The sequence below is a fragment of the Mustela erminea genome, chromosome 17, assembly GCF_009829155.1.
Source record: "Mustela erminea isolate mMusErm1 chromosome 17, mMusErm1.Pri, whole genome shotgun sequence".
Classification (NCBI taxonomy): Eukaryota; Metazoa; Chordata; class Mammalia; order Carnivora; family Mustelidae; genus Mustela; species Mustela erminea.
This window is the reverse complement of record NC_045630.1, coordinates 8678520-8699500: the sequence shown is the minus strand read 5'-3', so window position 1 is coordinate 8699500 and position 20981 is coordinate 8678520. Positions and strand designations below refer to the sequence as shown.

Genomic DNA, 20981 nt, shown 5'->3' with positions numbered 1-20981 from the left:
AATACCAGCATTGTAGTGCTATATATTTACTTCTGAGCAACTCTAGCTCTGAGCATAGCCTATAAGTTTTGTTATGTCATACTGTGACTATTTGTTTCAAAATGTTTTCTGATTTCCCTTATGGTTTCTTCTTTTGACCATATGAGTTATTGAAGTGTATTGATGGATTTATAATATTTGGACATTTTTGAGCTGTCCTTCTGTTTTAATCTCAAGTTTAATTCTGTTCTTAAAGAACATACTTTGTATATTTTAAATATTCTAAATTTTTGAGATTTGTTTTATGAAATATGGTGTATATTGATGAATGTTTCACGTGCATTTGGAAAGAATATGTATTCTCTTGTCATTTACAGTGTTCTGTAAATGTCAGTTGTTAAGTCAGGTGAATGAATAGTGTTAAGTCTTCTACATCTTTACTGAATGATTAACTGTTTACTTATTATCAGTTACTAAGAAAGGAAGAAGAAAACCCTCAATGGTAATTATGGCTTTGACTATTTCTCTTTTAGTTCTGTCAGCTTTGCTTTATTTTAATCTTCAAGTTCTACTTGTACATGCTCCCAAATTTAAGATTGTTACATCTTCTTGATAAATTTACCTCCTCATTTCATCTAGCTTAGCCAATTTTTGGCATAAAGATTAGAGACAAATGAAAAAGAGAATAGTAAAACAATAAAAATTTTTTAAAAAGTTGATTGCAAATATCTATAAAATTAACAAACTTTTAGTTAGATATACTAAGGAAAAAAATCAGATGCTAAAATCACAAATGAAATAGGGACATTACTACTGACTTTATAGAAATAAAAAAAGGACTATAAGAGAATGCTCTGAACAGATGTACATGTAAAAATGGATAACCTATATGAGATGGAAAAATTCCTAGAAATATACAAACTACCGAAATGACTCAAGAAGAAATCGGAAATCTGAGTAAAGCTGTAACTAATAAGGCAATTAAATCAGTAATCAAAAAATCCCAACAAGGAAAAGCCCAAGACCAGATGGCTTCACTGGAGAATTCTATCAAATATTTAGAGAAGAAATACCACGACTTCTCAAACTCTTGCAAGAAATTGTAGGAGTAAATACTTTTTAACTCTGTGAGGCCAGCTTTATCCTGATTCCAAAGCCACACAAAGACATTACAAGAAGAGAAGACTACAGACCAATATTCCTAACTAATATAGATACAAAATTCCTCAGTAAGATTTTAGCAGACCAATTAGTACACCACGATCAAGGGAGTTTTATCCCAGAAATGCAAAGACAGTTCAACAGACTAAAATTAATCAATGAAATACCCCACATTAATACAGGAAAAAACCCACATGATCATCTCAGTTGGTGCAGAAAAAGCATTCATAAAATGCTGATTCATAAAAACAAACAAATAAGAAAAAAACTGAGAAAACTAGAAATAGAAGGAAACTTGTTCAACAGGATAAAGGCCAGAGATGAACCTACAGCTGACATCATACTTGGTGTTGAAAGACTGAAAGCTTTTCACCTGAGATAAGGAAGAGAACAAGGATGCTCACTTGTGACACTTCTGTTCACCATTAATACTGGAAGTTGAAGTCAGAGCAATTAGAACAGAACATAAAAAGCAATCAGATTGGAAGGAAGTAGTAAAACTACCTCTCTTTACAGATGTAGAAAACCCCAAGGAGAACACACACACACACACACACACACACACACACACACACCCTCTAAAGCCAATAAACAGATCAGCAACATTTCAGGATATGAAATCAACACCAAAAAAATACTTTATATTTGTATATATTAAGCTATGAACAATCTGGGAAGCAAATTAAAACAATTCCATTTACAGTACCATCAAAAAGAATAAAATACTTTGGAATAAGTAGAATCACAATGGTGCAAGTTACACGCTGCCGACTATAAAATACTGCTGAAGTAGGTGAAAGAAGACTGGGGTAAAGGGAGAGACACCCTATGTTTGTAGATTGTTACGATGACAGTAACAATCAGTGGTATTACAGAATCTGTGCAATCCTTATGAACATGGTTGTGCGCAACCTGTGTAATATGCTCCTGGATTCACCGTGCTTCTATTTTGTTAAGGATTTTTGCATCAGTGCTTGTGGGTATATTGGTCTGTAGCTTAGAACATTTAGGTCTTTTAAAGCATCAGATCAAGCCTCAATAGAAAACAAAGGAGCTATGTCGCTCACTGTTTTCTGTGATCAATAAAATTGCAATAAAACTAGGAGTAATCAACAAAGAAATACTTCTCTAAACCACAAATGTTTGAAATCTTTAAGATAATCTTGAATATAAGTCACGGATTATGAAGTAGCTGCATTGGAAATCGGGAAATACTAGAGTTGAATGGCAGTGAAATTTATGAAACGCAGTAAGACAGTTCCTAAATACTTGCACAGGGGTGGGGATGGGCAAACAAAGCAGAGAGATCCAAAATTAGCCAGCTCCCAAATCAAATTAGGGGAGGAAATTCAACAGTAGAATAATCACATTGAGCGTGAGTAGAAGCACCGAGTGAATGTAAATGTACAAATGAATGAAACAGAAAGCAAACATTTGAAACGATCAAGAAAATGCAGTTGTATAAGAGACTAGTAAAGTAGACAAATCTCAGAATTATTCAAGAAAAATATTAGGAATTAAAATGAGATACAGAGGGGCGCCTGGGTGGCTCAGTGGATTGAGCCGCTGCCTTTGGCTCAGGTCATGATCTCAGGGTCCTGGGATCGGGCCCCGCATCGGCTCTCTGCTCAGCGGGGAGCCTGCTTCCTCCTCTCTCTCTGCCTGCCACTCTGCCTACTTGTGATCTCTATCTGTCAAATAAATAAATAAAATCTTTTAAAATAAAATGAGATACAGAAATATAGAAATGAAAATGTAATTCAACTACCACAGATAGTTGAATTACATTTTCATTTCTATAATTCAACTACCACAGATAGTTGAATTACATTTTCATTTCTATATTTCTGTATCTCATTTTATTTTAAAAGATTTTATTTTTATACTGTTTATTAAAAAAGTTAATGGATAATTTTAAGCAAACTGTAAATTATCCGCTGACTCAAGAAAAATGTGAAAACATTTCATTGTTAAATTAGTATAAAATCTGTCTTCTCTCCAGCTCCGGTGTTTTTACCCAACACAAAAACACCAGTACAAGCCCAGATGAGTCTTTCAGGTAATCTCCATTAAACATCCAAAGAGAAGATAATCCCTATCATTAGAAAGATTTTATACAAGCTGCTCCTAAGAAAGAAAGAGGGTTATATGCTTCTTAAACTTATTTTATAAACCTTCGGTAACCCTGATAAGACTCCTACAAGAAAAAAAAAAAAATTGTAGGCCATTTGTGAACAGAACTTAAGTATTCTAAGTAAAATATTGAAGTTATTTCTAATATTGCATCACAATATTTATGTTCTTATATCCATGTTAGATTTGTTCTTGAAATACGATTAGATTAGAAAAATTTTATGTTATTCATCACATTTAGAGATTAAGGAAGAAACCCACAGCACCATCTCAATCTGTATAGAAAATCTTTTCATGAAAATGAAAGTAGAAACCATTCATGAGTTTTACAGATATATTTAAAACACTGTTAGTAACCTCAAAGTGAATCTTCTTTAAGTAAGTTTTTATCAACATTTTTTCTACAAACATTATACTTAATGGTTGGATATTACAAAATTTTCTTTAAAGGTAAGGAAGATGATATCTATCAATATCACATTCATGGTGGTTTTTTTATATTATTTTTTAAAAGATTTTATTTTATTTGAGAAAGAGAAGGGCAGAAGGAGAGGGAGAATCTCAATTGGACCCCCAGCTGAGCAGGGGTCCCAATGTGGGGCTTGATCCCATGACCCTGAGCCAAAACCAAGAGTCAGATGCTTAGCCAGCTGAGCCACACAGACACCCCTAGGCAATGTTATTCATAGAGTCTAATAAAAATAAGATAATAAAAATAAGAAATAAGGGGTATGTAATTTAAAAAAAACAAACTTAATAGATCTCTGATAGTGGAATATGTAATAATTAACATTTGTCTTATTTTTACAGTGCAGTACTATACTGAATAAAAAATGAGTTGGATTCATAAATATCATTTGGTTGATTGGTTTATAAGTATTTATTCGCAAATCCCAAAAATACATAAACAGGGCCACCTGGGTGGCTCAGTGGGTTAAAGCCTCTGCCTTTGGCTCAGGTCATCATCCCAGGGTCCTGGGATCGAACCCCACATGGGGCTCTCTGCTCAGCAGGGAGCCTGCTTCCTCCCCTCTCTCTCTCTGCCTGCCTCTCTGCCTACTTGTGATCTCTGTCAAATAAAATCTTTAAAAAAAAATACATGAACATAAAAAATCAAGTTACTTAAGATACTTTAGGGAATGGTACATTGTAAAACTGAAAATGAACTAAAGAAAATTATGTCTGTGATGGCCTATATATGGGTGAAAATGGTAAGAACTTGCATGCAAATGATACAAAGAAATAGCACCACAGTATTTGCTTGAGCCATATATAATTGTGATTTGGGGATTAAAAATGGGTGAATAAGGGTGCCTGGGTGGTTTAGCCATTAAGCTGCTACCTTCGGCTGGGGTCATGGGCCCGGGGTCCTGGGATCAGGCTCCCTCTTGGCAGGAGGCCTGCTTCTCCCTCTCCGCCTGCTTGTGTTTCTACTCTTGCTGTATCTCTGTCAAATAAATAAACAACAACAACAAGAAATCTTAAAAAAAAAAAAGGGGGGGTGAATATTAGTGAGGGGAAAGCAATAGGTTTTTAGCTGCATCTCCATGTTTTATATCTTAAAAAAAGTTTCAAAGTACATATGACAAAATGTTAACATCTGTTACTTAGATCTGGTTGTCATTTTATATTATTTTCTATTCTTTCCTTTATGCTCAAAATAGTTCTTTTGAAGTTTTGTAAGTGAAGCGGGAGGTAAAAGAAGTGGAAGCACCAAGCATAGGCTTTTCAAGTAAATGGAAGGATAAAGGAGGGAGCAGGAGCAAAATGGGAAACAGCCCACGGAATGGATTAGATGTGTGTTTGCTTTCGTATTGCTCATGTACTGGGGGGAAAGCCAATCAGGGCTCTGGATGTGGAGATATATAGGAAAAAAGTAAGGTTATATACAGATAGTAAGATGTACAATCCAGATATTGTAAGACGTGAGATGATGATAAATATGGGGGAAAAGTAAGACATAAGGAAAAAGCAAGACCTGTGAAGGCTAGCCAAAGGGATTAGTCTTTGTGGAAGAGGTGGGGCACTGTCATCGTGTCCTTGATGGGAAAGAAATGGGAATGCCCACTGAACCAAATGTTTTTATAAATATTTGGTCTGGAAGCCGGAGTAGTTCCTGCCTGAAGGCCTACTTTTACCGCAGGAGTCCTGCCTCCGTAGAGTGAGAAGAATGTGTGAGGTCTACATGAGCCACGTGAGGAGGGGCTGCCTCACAAGCACTGGAGAAAACCCTCACTGGGGACAGGGCAGGGGTGCCAGCCAGTAGGTGTGGGTGCAGCTGATGCAGAAGATTCCAGAAGTTTATGCAGACTGCTGAAGCTTTATTCTTCATAAGCAAAAAATAATACTACAAAACAGTGAAGACCAAGAAAGAGGCTTTTAGGGAAGATTGATTTTGAATCTTTGGCTTATTCTGATCTTATTAAAATTTTACCTCATTTTGATCTGCCTTCCGCTTATCACATTTGTACATATTTTCCAGAGGTTTCCTTCAGAAGAGAAGAGAAAACTTGATTTTAGAGAGTGATTTAGGTACTTCATAGTTTACTTTGGTCACTTGTTTGATAACTCATTTCAGCAAAATGGCAACTGTTTAAATGAGTAATTTTATTATAGTCTGCAGTGGGAATTGCAGAGAGAGACCTAATGAAATAATGTCTCATGGCAAAGGGGCCGATGGGGATCTTCCACACTTTGCTGTCTTAATTTTAAGTCTTTGGTCCCTTCCTTAAACTACTGTGTTTTATTTGAACATCAGCCTTCACCTCTGTCCAGATGCCAAGTTAGAATTTCTGGTATTATTTTTTTCCATGTACCCTTTCAAATAGCTTCGGTTCACCCTGTCAAGTGTCCATGGGAGTGGGTGTTTTTGTAAGGTCACCGGTCACTGTTGCCGCTGTCCGAAGCAGAGTGAACGAGCGCTCCCATCTTTTCATTCCTTGGAGACCAGGTTCCTTTCTGGTACATTCCCCCTCAGCCCCAGGAACTTCCCTCAAATGGTATAGTGCACATTGCCAGGCAGGGAGCTTATATTCTTTTATCTGATGGCGTCTTTATTTTGCCTTCATTCTTTTTTTTTTTTTTTTTTATAAACATATTTTTATCCCCAGGGGTACAGGTCTGTGAATCACCAGGTTAACACACTTCACAGCACTCACCAAAGCACATACCCTCCCCAATGTCCATAATCCCACCCCCTTCTCCCAAACCCCCTCCCCCCATCAACCCTCAGTTTGTTTTGTGAGATTAAGAGTCACTTATGGTTTGTCTCCCTCCCAATTCCATCTTGTTTCATTGATTCTTCTTCTACCCACTTAAGCCCCCCTGTTGCATCACCACGTCCTCATATCAGGGAGATCATATGATAGTTGTCTTTCTCTGCTTGACTTATTTCACTAAGCATGATACGCTCTAGTTCCATCCATGTTGTCACAAATGGCAAGATTTCATTTCTTTTGATGGCTGCATAGTATTCCATTGTGTATATATACCACATCTTCTTGATCCATTCATCTGTTGATGGACATCTAGGTTCTTTCCATAGTTTGCCTTCATTCTTGAAGGAGATTTTCACCGAGTGTAAAATCGTGAGTGTAGGGAGTGCGTTCTCAGTTATGTGTTCCCTTGTAAATTACAAGGCCTGTTTCACTGGCTGCTTCCAAGATCCTTAGGTTTCTGTGATGGCTTTAGAATAAATCCCTCTGACTAGGCCTAGCTACATTTTCCAGAATTCTCCTGCGGCATTGTCTCAGGATAGCTCAAGAGCATGAGGCAGTGGTCGGGCCTGTCTGCTTCCGGCCCCCCGCCCACCTGGGGAGCTCTCCCCTCTGCCAGCCGGCCTGTGTATTTAGCCACATGATGCATGTTCCCAGCTTGTGAGGCAGAGCCACACCATCGAGGTCTGAGGCAGTAAGAAATGACGTGGGCTTAGGTCTGTCCTGTGGGCTCCAGTTCATGCTTCTGGGTTTCACGTTTTTCTCCCTGCTTTACAAACATCCTGCCCACCTCCCGCCCAATGGACACCAAATTCCACATGTCCCTACCTGTGAAATTCTTTTCATTGTTAAAAATGAATTGAAAAGAAGAGGTACTCAATTCTACTCTAGAACTCAGGGCCTCTGAATTCTATTAGATTACAACAAACAATATTGGTGTTTTTTGGTGTGGGTTTTTTGTTTTTTGTTTTTTTGTATTGGTGGGCAGTTTATCATGGCCGAACTCAAACAGCAACTTCTGTGCCCTCCCCAGTGAGCATAATTTAAAATTTTAGATCGGTTTATTTAGACTTCCCTAGGGAGCTTGGAATCTGCCCTGTGCAAGCATGTCAGGAATCAGCCAGAGATTTGGGCAAACTGTATTCAGAATATGGGGTTCCGCCTCTTCTTACTTTAAGCTGCTGTGCTTATCCCAAAGCCTCTGGTTCTTCACGATGTAAGACTGTGGATCTCTCATCCAAAAAAAATTTTTTTTAAATTTTTATTTATTTATTTAACAGAGAGAGAGATCACAAGCAGAGAGAAAGGCAGAGAGAGAGGAGGAAGCAGGCTCCCCACTGAGCAGAGAACCCAATTCGGGGCTGGATCCCAGGACCCTGAAATCATGACCTGAGCTGAAGGCGGAGGCTTAACCCACTGAGCCATCCAGGCGCCTCTCATCCAAATTTTAACTCTGCATGGAGTTAGGAGCCCCAAATGTGGGGAATTCATCCAGTTCCGGTCTCTTCTTCCTAGTGTCCAACTCCCTTCTGGTACAAAGCTGTTCCTAGTTGCTTCACAGAACCTTTGGATTTTCTTTTCCAGTGTTTATTTATAATTATCTACAGGAGGGTTGATCCAAAAGGAGCTTCTTGGCCATTAACAGTAGCAAAACTTAGTATCTATTTTTAATTATTCATTATTGCATGTCAAACACAGCCTTGCTTCTAGTGACACTGGAACATTTTTTATTCCTGCAAAGAAGTATCCCGCAAATCCCATTTGTGCAGCATTCCAAAGAGTCTGTGTGGATAGAAGAGCTTATTTGAATTCTGCAAATTAGAAGTGAATGTATGGTTAGTTCTGTGCACCTCCAGGAGATGACTCCAGGCTCTTCCCTTCCCTGCTTGGCCCAGCTCTTACTAAAAAACTGAGACTCCTAGAAAATGTGTAATTTGCATTGCCATTTGAGTAGACCTCAGCAAGACCAAAGGACCTCATATGAATATTTTACAGTGTTTACCTACCATTTGCTGTTCATCTACTTTGTACCAAGCGTTAGGAGCCTGCTGAACATCTCAAGGGAAGATCCGTGTCCTCAAGTTGCTAACAGTTGGCAGACGAGACACAAATAAGCAGACTACTTGCATTTCTATGCAACCTCATGGTTGAATTATCCCCTTGGGGACAGAATGAGTCTTCAGACCACACAGCTACTTGCCTAGGTCTCCAGGACACATTTCTTCTTTCTGGAACTCTTTTCCTAGCCTCGGGCTTCATGGGTGGACACAGATGCAAGTCTGTGAGTGTATAGTAGATGCCTTTTATCAAAAATCATATGTTTTAATAGAAAATACACGCAGCGTATGTTATACCACTCAGTGATGGCACCACCACTCAGACTAGATGCTGGGAGCCCGATTCTGTTACCAACAGGAACAATCCGCTGTTATTGACAGTTCTGTGGTTACCATTGAGATGGGCTACAAGAATGATGACTCTGAATTAAAAAAAAAAAAAAAATTAGGTTGAAATCTGAGCAGGATCCGAGGCAAATTCTTCTAAGCTTGTTTCATTTCCAGTATTCTACTACCTCCCAGGACTATTTGGAGAATTAGAGACAATGTGTAAAGTGCCTGGCACTTAGTAGATTCTCAGTAAGTGAAAATATGGTTATTACTAATATTTTCAATAAAGTGTTTCAGAGTGTATGCAAGGTGCTTCCACATACATGTGCTTACCTAGCTCTGAAAACAGCCCTGAATATAGGAAGTGTTTCTTCCACCAAATGAATGAAGATTCAATAATAAAATAGCATTGGGACACCTAGGTGGTTCAGTGGGTTAAGAGTCTGCTTTTGGGTCATGTCTTGATCACAGGGCCCTGAGATCAAGCCCCAGCAGGGCTCCCTGCTTACCAGGAAGCCTGCTTCTCAAACCTCTGCCTTTGCCCCTCCCCCATCTTGTGCTGTCTCTCTCTCTCACTCAAATAAAAATCTTTTGTAAAAAAGTAATTAGAATTTTATTTGTATTTTGCTTTTGGTTAACTGACTAGTATGAAAACTTGGGGCCTCCATTTTTTTCATTTTAAAATAAGGGGATTGGATTAGATCTACAAGATTCTTTTCAATGCAAATATTTTATAATTCAGTTAAAAATGCAATGAAAAGAAGAGGTACTCAAACACCTACTTCTTTGTTCTTCATAAGGAGTTGAGTATGTTGGATCACTTAAGCCCTCTTGAACTGAGAGGTGCCCAGCTAACAGGCAGTGCTGCTTGTTCTAGCTTCCCATCTTCCGATTCTCTGGTGGGCTGGCCCATGTATGCACAGAGGGGTCCCTGGATGCATAGTCCATTTAGGAAAAATGCTTGTGCATTTAGAACCTCTTGTGCCTCTTCACCCTGCTTTTACCCTTGTTGGGGGCCTGCACAACTGAGCTCCCGCCTTTGGGATTCTTCACCTGATTCTGGTTACTTTCTGTAGATCCATGAACTAACACAGTGTATTCTGTAGATCCATGAACAACCCAGATTCTGTCAGTAGCTCCCTCTCCTCTCACAGAAATTTCTCTCTGCCTCTCTGCCCTCAAATTGAACCTCCACATTCTCCTGCTCTGCTTTTAAAATCCTCTACTTTCCTTCTTCTCTTTCCATCAAAATCTTACCCCAAACCCAGAGGCTCTTGGATCACTGGATCCTCTGTAAGGGTTGGTCTGGTATGATAATGAGAGAGTGGCTGTCTTGGTGGGAAGGTGGGTACGGAGATAAGATCTTGGTCATCTTCATGGAAATATAATATGGATTTCCCTGTAAAAATATAAATCTTGGTTGGGAGCATTATTATTAATACACATCTTTTTCTGTATTGGAGGTTTAATAGACTTTAATGTGACTCCCTGGGATCCTACCCACATTTTATAAGGTTGATTTGGTTTTTATCTGTTGAAATAGGTCCCAAGTTTTCTTCATCTTACACCATTTCTCCCCGATTTACATACTCCTTTAACTTTTGCCCATGTTCATGAACATTTGTAAACAGAGATAGTGATTAGTGGCTGCCACGTTGCTGATGGGGGCCTGGGCCAATGCGGTCAGCTGGAGGGGGATGAAGAGTGGACTGTTCCAGCAAGTTCTTGGTGAAATCCTGGGGTCTATAATGGATGCAGCTTGCCCATCCTCACCTCCATAGTGGCAAAGTCTTTTTACTACCATCTCGTGCCTTTCAGAGAGGGCTCTGTTTCACTAACAAAAGTTGTTTTACTTACCTCCGTAAGCAACTGTTCTCCAAGTATAACTGAGTACTCCAGTGATGTAACGTGCTTGTGAATGTTTGTGACCAGCATCACCTGTCCACAGACCCACAGCCAGCGGAATGTTTGTGAAGCTCTTTTTTTAAATGAGGAAATTGCTCAAGGAAAAGAAAATATGAGTTCACATTTCTGGGGATCACTTTCTGAGCAGTGCAGACCATGCATACTGTATGTTAAAAAGCCCTTCTAAGTTCCAGCAGGGAAAACAGATGTATTAATTAAACAGTTAATGTTTGTTATAGCTGAAATACTCACTTTGCTGCACTCAAGTTATGATACAATATTTGTATATTAGTGTGATATATACCTTGGGAACCTTGGTGCATTTTTTTAATAGGGTCAAGTTCAACATTATGAACATGAATTACTGTTGTGTGGTTTTGTGAAAATGAAGGATAGGTATTTGAGTTTCTGGTCACTTGTCAAGAAATCTTAATTGGTATTATAAATCTTAACAGATAATATAAGTAAGCAGTGTTTGCTATAGGTTTATTAGTTTTGCTAGAAATAATCTTCTTTCCATATTCCCACTTCTCATGTGTGTGTGTGTGTATATATAGTATATATACCCACAAAGCGTAAAACGAGTTTTTCAGGAGGGGCACCTGGTGGCTTAGTCAGTTGAGCATCTGACTCTTGATTTCAGCCCAGGTCATGGTTTTGGGATCATGAGATCGAGTCCCACTTGCCAGGCTCTGTGCTGGCTGTGGAGCCTGCTTGAGGTTCTCTCTCTCTCTCTTCTGCTGTAACCCCACCTCCCACTTGTGTGGTCTCTCTCTCTCTCTCTCTCAAAACCCACAAAAAACAAAAAGTTTTTCAGGAGAACAGAGATTAAATAAACTAGAGTCCCTACCTAAGCTTAGTTACTCTCTTGAATGGTTTTAAAGATGTAGAATTACAGCATTAGTTTATCGTCTGTGGTAAATCTAAGCCTTGATTAGTGGTGGCAGTTTTTATTGCCAGTGTCTGTGTTCCCAGGCTTTTTGATCCCTATCAGAGTGGTGGACATAGTATTCAAATAGGGTAATGGTTGAGGTTCTATAGTCACTGTATGTATGAGCTTTCCCTGCAGTTTTCAAGCCCTGCTGTCTATTTCTAGAGCACCAACACTGAAAACAGAAGAAAGAACAGAGAGACCGGGAGGTAGGAATTGATTTGTTGCTGAGGAAGGTCGGGGAGACTGACACTCAGCGGCCTTGGCGTCCATACTCCCCTGCTGTCCCTCCAGCCGCATACCAGGAGTAGGGACTGCAACTTACTCTAACAAGTTCAGGGGCTTGTTTTCTGTTCTTTCACTTACAGGAAAGAAACATAGTGCTTTAGAAAGATAGCAAATGATACAGTGACTTGGTACCATGTAAAATCTGGGAGAGGGTCAGTATGGAAGGATTTCGGGGGCTGCCGTATTGCCACCACCCTGTGGTCTTGAGGCCGCACAAGGAAACACAGCTCTGATAATGCCTTGTCGGTAAACTGGAAGCACAGCCCTCAAGCCAGCACTGTGATCTTCCTGTTTACATCGTCCGGAGCTACATTTCCTGAAAACCAGTGAGCTTTCAAAGACAGATACTTTGGAGGTTTAAAGCATCTGTTGGGAAAATATTTCAGATTTGCAGTTAATGACATTCTTTGAGTTAACATCTAAAGGTAGCTGAGATTTATACTTGGGTGCTTCTGCCTCAGCCAGTATGTCGGCATTCCTCAACAAGAGTCTGCAGTGTGTCAGTGGATACAGGAGTGTTTTGAGATATGTGTCCAGAGCAGGGGAGGGAAAATTAAGATGATACTGGTTTAAAGGCAAAATAGAAAATTAATGTGTTAGTCTGTGTTAACTGAGTACCACAGCCTGGGTGACTTAACAGAAATTTGTTTTCCCATGGTTCTGGGAGCTGGATGTTCAAGGTCAAGATACTGGCAGGGTTGGTTTTTTCTGAAGCCTCTTTCCTTGGCTTGTAGATGGCTGCCTTCTCTGTTCCTCCTCACACGATCTTTCCTCCATGTGTGTGCGTCTGGAGTCCCTCTGTGTCCACATTTCCTCTTCTTACAAGGACATCTGTTAGGTTGGACTAAGGCCCACACTAACACTTCATTCTAATGTAATCACCTCTTTGAAGACCCTGTCTCCCAGCACAGTCCCTGGGGGCTCGGACTCCCAACATATGGATGGGGAGGAGGGGGCACAATGCAGCCCATAAGAATGAAATATTTGAATGTGACCAGTTGTTTAAAGTGAATATATACTCTGGGAGTCAGAGGAAACCCGCAGCTGGGCATACCTAGGATGTGTGTGGTAGCACCTCTGTTGGGGTCTGTGGCCGTTCTTTGCACATTCTCTCTCACACCTTTCCCCATATACAGAAATTGGTTTCTTGCTTCCCTGTGTGGATGTTCATACTTGACTGTGTCGTGTTCTGCTTCCGTGTGTGAACTGAAGGGAGGAAATGTGCCCCCAGCGTGCATGGCTTGACTATGACTAATATCAGGAGAAGCAGTCAAAAGCAAAAAGCATTTTCATGTCTTTGCAGGCACCACAGTAGGGAGAGCTTGGGATCCAGAGACAGAGGGTTTGCTGCTTCCGTTGCTACTTGTATCATCTTCAGCAAGTCATTTTACTTACTTTAGCTTCAGTCTTCTCATTTCTAAATGCTCTATGACATCTCACTTGAGCACCAAGATTGAATAATGATTCATTTATTCATGCCGCTAAGTGGCAGGCACTGTTTTAGGAATCAGGGGTATAATGTTGTGCAAAATAAAGTCCCAGCTGAGATAAATGTTAAGCTTGTTTCATCTCAACCATATCAGTAATCACATTGAGAGCAAGTGATCTAAATAATCACCCTTAAAATAGATTGTCAGATCAGAGGTGCCTGGGTGGCTCAGTTGGTTGGGCCTCTGACTCTTGATTTCATCTTAGGTCATAATCCCTGGGTCACAGGATCAAGCCCTGCATTAAGCTCCATGCTTGCTTGAGATTCTCTCTTTCTGCCCTTCTCCTTGCTCACACTATCACTTTCTCAATAAATAAATAAAATCTTTAAAAAAATAAAACAAAAGATTGTCAGATTGAAAAAAAGCAAGAATCACCTATATGCTGCCTATAAGAAACCCACCTTAAATGCAAATTATAAGTAGATAAAAATAAAAGGATGGAAAAATGATATACCATGCTCATGTTATCTCAAAAGAACACTAGAGTGACTGGCTGTATTATTATTATTATATGAAGATTTCAAAGCAAGTAATAAATAGCACCAGGGTTAGTAAGGCAGATCATTTCATAATAGTAAAGGGATCAATTCATCAAGAGGATGTAAAAATCTTAATTATTTTTGCATCTAATAACAAATCTTAAAGTACATAAAACAAAAACTAATAGGACCACAAGAAAAAAGACAAATACACATTATAGTTTGACATAGTAATATCTCTCTCTAAATAATTGATAGAAGAACCAGAGAGAAAGTCAGCAAGTTTATAGAAGACACTAGCAATACCATCAACCAGTTTAATCTAACTGACATTTATAGAACATCACCCGACAACAGAAGAACATTTCTTCTTCTCAAGATCACACAGAACATTTGCCCTGATATACCATATTTTGAGCAAAACAACTCTATAGATTTTAAAGGATTCAAATAATTTGAGGCATGGTCTCTTTGAATGAAACAGGAATAAAATTGGAAATCAAAATAAAGATATATGGAAAATCCTCAAGTATTTGGAAACTAAGTGCAATTTTAAATAATCGATGGGTCAAAAAAAGGGAAAGTAGTATTCTGAACTGACTAAAAATGAAAACAAAACATGTTTTGCTGTGGGCTACAGCTAATACCTCAAGGAGTAGTACTAAAGGACGATATTCAGAAAGAAGAAAGGTCTGAGATCAATGACCTTATGTTCCATTTTGAGAAACTAGAAAAAGAAGAATGAATTAAATTCAAATGTAATCAGAAGAAAGGAATTAATAAAGATGGGGGCAGCAGTCGGTGAAATAAAAAACAAACAAACAAAATTGATGAAAGGAAAGGTGGTTCTTTGAGAAGATTAACAAATTGATAAATTTCTAACCAAAGTGAATAGAAAAGAAGATAAGTTATTAATACCACGAATGAGAGGGGTGGATTTGCTACAGATTTTATGGGTATTAAATGGATAATAGGAAATAGCATGATAATCTTCATGTCCATAAAATCAACAATTTTACTGAAATGGACAAATCCCTTGAAAGATGTAAATTACCATGAAGAAATAGATATCATGGATAGCCTGGTATGTGTTAAAGAAATTATATTTGTAGTTAAAAAAATACTTCTCACAAAGAACACTTCCAACCCACATGCCTTCACCAATAAATTCCCAAACATTTAAGTGAGGAGTAGTATCAGTTCTACACAGATTCCTCCAGAGAACCAAAGAAAAAGGCAGTATTTCCCAGTTCATTCTATGAGGCTAGCTTAACCTGTACCAAAAGCAGGCAAAGATAATACAAGAAAAGAAAACTATAGACCAATTTCTTTAATTAATATATGTGTAAAAATACCTCACATAATTTTATCAAATCAAATCTAACAATAAATAAAAGAATAGCACATCATTACCAAGTGGGGTTTATTCTAGAAATACAAAGTTGGTTTAATATTTAAAATCAATCTTTATAATTTACCATATTGATAATAACTAAGAAAGAAATACACATGGTTATTTCATTGGATGCAGAAAAAAAAGGCATTCAAGAAAATTCAACATCCATCTGATTTAAATAAAGAGCAGACAAAAATACTCCCAGTAATCTATGAATGAGAAACTTCTCCACTCTGATAAAGGACATCTAGGGAAAACTTATCGCTAATATCCTACTGGAGACAGTCGGAGTGATTTTACAAGGTGAAGATGTTCACTCTGTTCAACATTGTACTGGAGGTTCTGGCCAGTGCAGTAAGGCAAGGAAAAGAAATTAAATACATTCAGATTATAAAGAAAGAAGTAAATCTGTCTTATTCATGGACAATATGATTACCTATATAGAAAATCAGCTGGAATCTACAAAAAAAAAACACCTATAAATGTTTAACCCATTATTTATTTGATACAAAGTAAATATACAAAAGATTGCATGATATAAAAATAAATGGAGACTAAGAAGAATATTGCTTATCATAGCAACAGAAGTATGAAGTACTTAGGGATACTTTTTTTTTTTTTTAAAGATTTTTTATTTATTTACTTGACAGATGGAGATCACAAGTAGGCAGAGAAGCAGGCAGAGAGAGAGGAGGAAGTGGGCTCCCCACTGAGCGGAGAGCCCTACTAGGGGCTTGATCCCAGGATACTGGGATCATGACCTGAGCTGAAGGCAGAGGCTTTAGCCCACTGAACCACCCAGTGGGTTAACGGTGTGGGTTAACCCCCCTAAGGGATACTTTTGACAAAAGATGTGAAAGCCCTTCATGCTGTAAACTAAAAAATAGAGAAATTAAAGACTACCTCAAGCAATGGAGAGGTCTAATATGTTCATGGTTTAGAAGACTCAATATTTTTAGGATGATATTTCTCTCAAAATGGATACATAAATTCAACACAATCCTATCAAGATTAGCCTAGCTGGCTATTTTGTAGAAATTGTTAGGTTGATTCTAGAATTCATATGGAAAGCTAAGGACTTGGGGTAGCCAAAAACACCTTTGGCAGGAAAACAAGTTGGAGAGCCTACATTACCTACAACTTCAAGACTTAGTAAGTTACAGTAATCAGGACAGTTTGTTATAGACAGATAATATCTTTTTTTTTAAAGATTTAGTTAATTTAGAGAGTATGTGTCGGTGGGGGAGGGGCAAAGGCAGAATGAGAATCTCAAGCAGACTCCCTGCTGAGTGCAGCCCTTATGTAAGGCTCAATCCCAGGACCCGGAGATCATGAGCTGAGCCAAAATCAAGAACTGGACACGTAACAGACTGAGTCGGTCTCCCAGGTGCCCCTGCACAAGTAACATTTTTTATTTGCCCATAGAGAACCTAGAAATCTAGACCCACACGTATATGGTTAAATGACTTAAAATAGACGTGCAAAGATAGTTCAGTTCAAATTCTGATGAAACAATTGGACATCCGTATTTTTTTTTTAATTTGCAGCACATACAAAATTAACTCAAAACATAGTCCGAAGTGTAGAGCTTTCTAGAAAAGGACATAGGAGAAAATCTTTGCGGTGTTAGGTTATGCAGATTCCATAGATGAGGGCAGTGCATGATCCATAAAGAAAAATTGATAAATCAGATGATAGCGTAATTAGGTATGTGTGTTCTTTAGAAGGCCCTGTTAAGAAATGAAAGGAAACCAGGTGGTGGGTATTGGAGAGGGCACTTACTCATGGAGCACTGGGTGTGGTGCAAAAACAGTGAATACTGTTACGCTGAAAATAAATAAAAAGAAAAAAAAAAAACAAATGAAAGGAAACGTCACTAACGGGAAGAACAGTTACACATCACAGATCTGATTAAAGACCTGCACGCAGATTATGGAAAGAACTCTCCAAACTCGTGGACCAGAAGGGGGCGGAGCAACGATCTGAACGGACCCTTCCCCAAAGAGCACGTAAACTCACCAGAAATATAAATTAAACCCACAGCGAAACACCACCACACACTGGAATGTCTGCTGTTGGAAAGACCCACCAAACCCGTGCGGGCGAGAACCGGGAGCGCCTGGAACTGTCGTACCTGGGGGTAGACACGTAAAACGAAGCGGCTGCTTTGGGACAGTCTGGCAGGTTCCTGAACAGTTCAGTGTACGTCTAGCGTGCGACCCAGTCATTCAGGTCTTCGGTATTTTCCGAAATAAATAAAATCTCCTCTCTCTACAGACTCGGACCCCCAGGAGTCTGAGCAGATTTGCCATAGCCGCAAACCAAAGCAGCCCCCGGTGTCCGAGGACAGGTCGCGGACAGATGGGTGCGGGCACACCTGTGCCGAGTGTTACCCAGCGGCAGGGGGGCGAGGGGGGCTGGTGACGCGGGAAGGGACAGGGATGGTCGTCAAAATAATCATGCTAAATGCCAAAATGTCAGACAAAGGATACGTGCTGTGGGGCTCTGTTTACATCAAAGCCCGGAAAATACAAAGGCATCGTGGCAGAAAGCACGCCGGGGGTTGCCTGCCAGGGCCGAGGAGGGAGCACGGCTCCCAACAGGCTCATGAGGAGACAGACCCTTCGCCATCTTGATTTGGGTGGCGGTTTCACGGTCCTGTATGTAAGTCAAAGCCCGTCAAACTGTAACACGGACGACTTATTGCCTGTCAGTCGTACCTCAATAAAATTGTTCTTAAACACCCTCGCCGTCACGGAGCTGACGTGTCGTTAGAAGAAGGTGTCATGGCGGCGGTCGGAGAGGGACGCGCGTCTGTCTTGCGCTCATGCGCGCGCATGCGGCTGCGTAGCGTCCGCTGTTGAGAGGCGTGTCGAGGCACGTGTTGAAGCTCGTGTTGAAGCGCGAGAAAGCCGTGTGAGGAGAGGAGGCGGCCAGGAGCACGGCCAGAAGCCTTCTGAGCGGAGGCTGGCTCAGGCACCTTCGGAGGCTCTTTTAAGATCTGTCCATTTCGGTGGAGTTTCAGGGGGCCGCGCCGGCGCTCCCCTGAGAGGAGAGCAGCTTTCCCGGACCGCGCAGGCAGGTGGCCGTCCTCGCCTCAGGAGGCAGCAGCTGGGAGGGTGGGCAGAGGTGAGCGCGCCCCGAAGCGCATTTCTGCCAAAAAGCCTTTCTTTGTGGTGAAGTTCTGATGGGAAGGATGAGGAAGAACCGTTCTGGGGGGCATTTGTGGACTGGTGACCCCAACCCGAGTCGCAGCCTCCAGTCTCCTGCGGGCAGAGGCCGTCACCGCTCGGTTTCCAAAAAGTTTGGAAAGGGCCGGTTGTCTGGTCCCGGTGACCGTTGTTGTTGGGGTGTGCGGTGCCCCGGAAAGGCCGGCCCTCGCGTCTGCGTGGGGGAGGGGAGCTCTCCGGCCGCGGAGCGCGGGTCGGCGTGGCCAGCGCAGCGTCCCAGAGCAGGGCCCGCCCCCTCCCCGACCGAGGAGATCGGCCCCGCGGAGGTTGGGGGTGCGGGAGGAGAGCCACCCGCCACCCCGTCCGCAGGGGCGCCTGCGGGGTCCTCCCCCAAAAAGTGGCCGCTCATAACGGAGACTTTAGACTAGCTGCGTCCTGAGACTGAAGAAAGAATGGTAGGAAGCAAAGGGATTAAAAATGCTGTTATGGGGCACCTGGGTGGTTAAGCGGCTGCCTTCGGCTCCGGTCGTGATCTCGGGATCGTGGGATCGTGGGATCGTGGGATCGTGGGATCGAGACCCGGGTGGGTCTTCCTGCTCAGCGGGGAGTCTGCTGCTCTCTCCGGCTCCGCCTGCCTGTGCGCACGCCCGCACGCTCAGTCACTGTCAAATAACATTTTTTCAAATGCTGTTGGTTACATGTGGCATAAACAGAAGTGTGGGGTTTTTTATTCAAAAAACATGCTTTTCATTTTGCTCCCTCCCTGGTTTTTTTTGAAAACTTTGCTTAGAGAGCAATGTAAAGATTTTTGCCTTATGATTTAACATGAATTTGGTGACAAGAGTGGAAAAACGCATTGAGCTAAAGCCAGTTTTGTGTTTCTGTTTTGTTTCTGTGAAATTTTTATAAAACATACTTGATTTCTGTCACTCGTCTCTCTGTATTTCTGTCCACTTGGGAATTTTCTCCTAAAAGCAGCATCTCCTGTTGGGCGGGGTACCCATGAGAGTGGGTGCTGAGACTCCAGGCCCTGGGACTGGCTCCTCGTGTTCTCCTGTGACGCTGGAGCCATAGGAGCAGGAGTCCCACCCCGCTCCTGCTCATCCTTGCCAGCAGAGGTCCCAGAGGCTTGGGCTTCTGCCACCTTCAGCAGCCCCAGACTTGCCCTGCACCATGCCTGCTGCATCTGTGAGGCGTTCAGCCCCGTCAGTCCTAGAGCAGTCCCTCTCTCTTTTGGGTCCCGGTCCCCTCTTGGGATAGGAAGCAAACAAGGGGCGAAATATTCGCATTTAACTTCAGGGGCTCCCTAGACCCCTGACCCCGAGCAGGGGCAGGCGTTCATGCCCATCTCAAGTAAGCGGATGTATTTCTTTGCCAAGGATAGGGGCAGCACTCTGTGACCTGGGGAGTAACGGTATCATTAAGTTGTGTTCTTACTAATAAGCTCTTGGACCAGGTACAAGGAAGAGACTAGGACGCAAGTTGTGTTTTCCTGGCTCCGGGGAGGGCCTGCATTTTGTCACCAGGGTTTGCATCCATATGGTTTGTGTATATGTTTGTGATTGGTGGGGAAATTAGGACTTTTCAGTATCCTCTTTGCACCCTACTGTGTGGTTCTCATTTGTTCTGTTTCATATAATCGGTAAATTTTACACAGAACAACCAAGTACCTCCTGTTCTGCGCTCAGACTGTTGACTGGGAAGCCAAACGCCATTATCTCCCATATGCAGTGACTCAGTGGTCTGGGTTTTTGGCACTGTTTCGTTAATTATTTGCTCTTTAATTTTATCCTAGAAATGAATTTTCCTAAACTGGAATCTGTTAACAGTACGCTTTTTCTTTCTTCTTGTAGCTTGTACCTCCTTTTAAGCCTCAAGTAACATCTGAGACAGATACCAGATATTTTGATGAAGAATTTACAGCTCAGACTATTACAATAACGCCACCTGAAAAATGTAAGTACATCTGACATGCACATGATGACATTGTAATATAATGGAAAACAGCAGCCACTCTGTTGATTGGATATTTTCAAGATCGAATTCCACAGTGACTTATTTCATTTCATCCCACTTAAGAATATGAAGCTCCATGTGGAAGTATCAAAGACAGGTAGCTGAGAGAAAAGTTTTGGGGAGTTGGAAAAATTTTATAAAGAAAAAACTGTAGCCTGAGAATTATAGACTAACCTGTAGACAACCTCGCCTTTCCTTACTATTCTAATACTTTCTTTCACCGTCGGCTGGAAGGACTCTGAAAGTGACCCTTCCCTGTTTGCCTGACCACTGACTCACATGCCCCCTGCAGAATCATGCTCATTCTGGTCTCCTTCAGACTTAATAGTTTTTAATTCACTTTAAATTGAATCACCTTTTTTTTTGTAATTTAGCTTTGTCTTAATAGTATTTGTGAAGACATAATTTAGTGTGCTAGTAATTTTTTGATA

General features: G+C 40.9%; 1 protein-coding gene and 1 long non-coding RNA gene across 5 annotated transcripts in view; one reads left to right on the top strand and one right to left on the bottom strand.

The window, feature by feature from the left end:
- The window catches only part of AKT3 (AKT serine/threonine kinase 3), a 303335-nt gene that overhangs the window by 272735 nt on the left and 9619 nt on the right, over positions 1-20981 (top strand). For all 4 annotated transcript variants that reach the window (XM_032317285.1, XM_032317283.1, XM_032317284.1 and 1 more), the window contains one exon: positions 20388-20490. In XM_032317285.1, the coding sequence (XP_032173176.1) occupies positions 20388-20490 (103 nt within the window). The remainder of the gene's footprint in view (positions 1-20387; positions 20491-20981) is intronic.
- LOC116575784 lies at positions 16756-18373 on the bottom strand. The gene is made up of 2 exons (XR_004279951.1): positions 18085-18373; positions 16756-17094 (listed from the first exon to the last, which is right to left on the bottom strand). It is a non-coding gene; the product is annotated as an uncharacterized LOC116575784 (long non-coding RNA).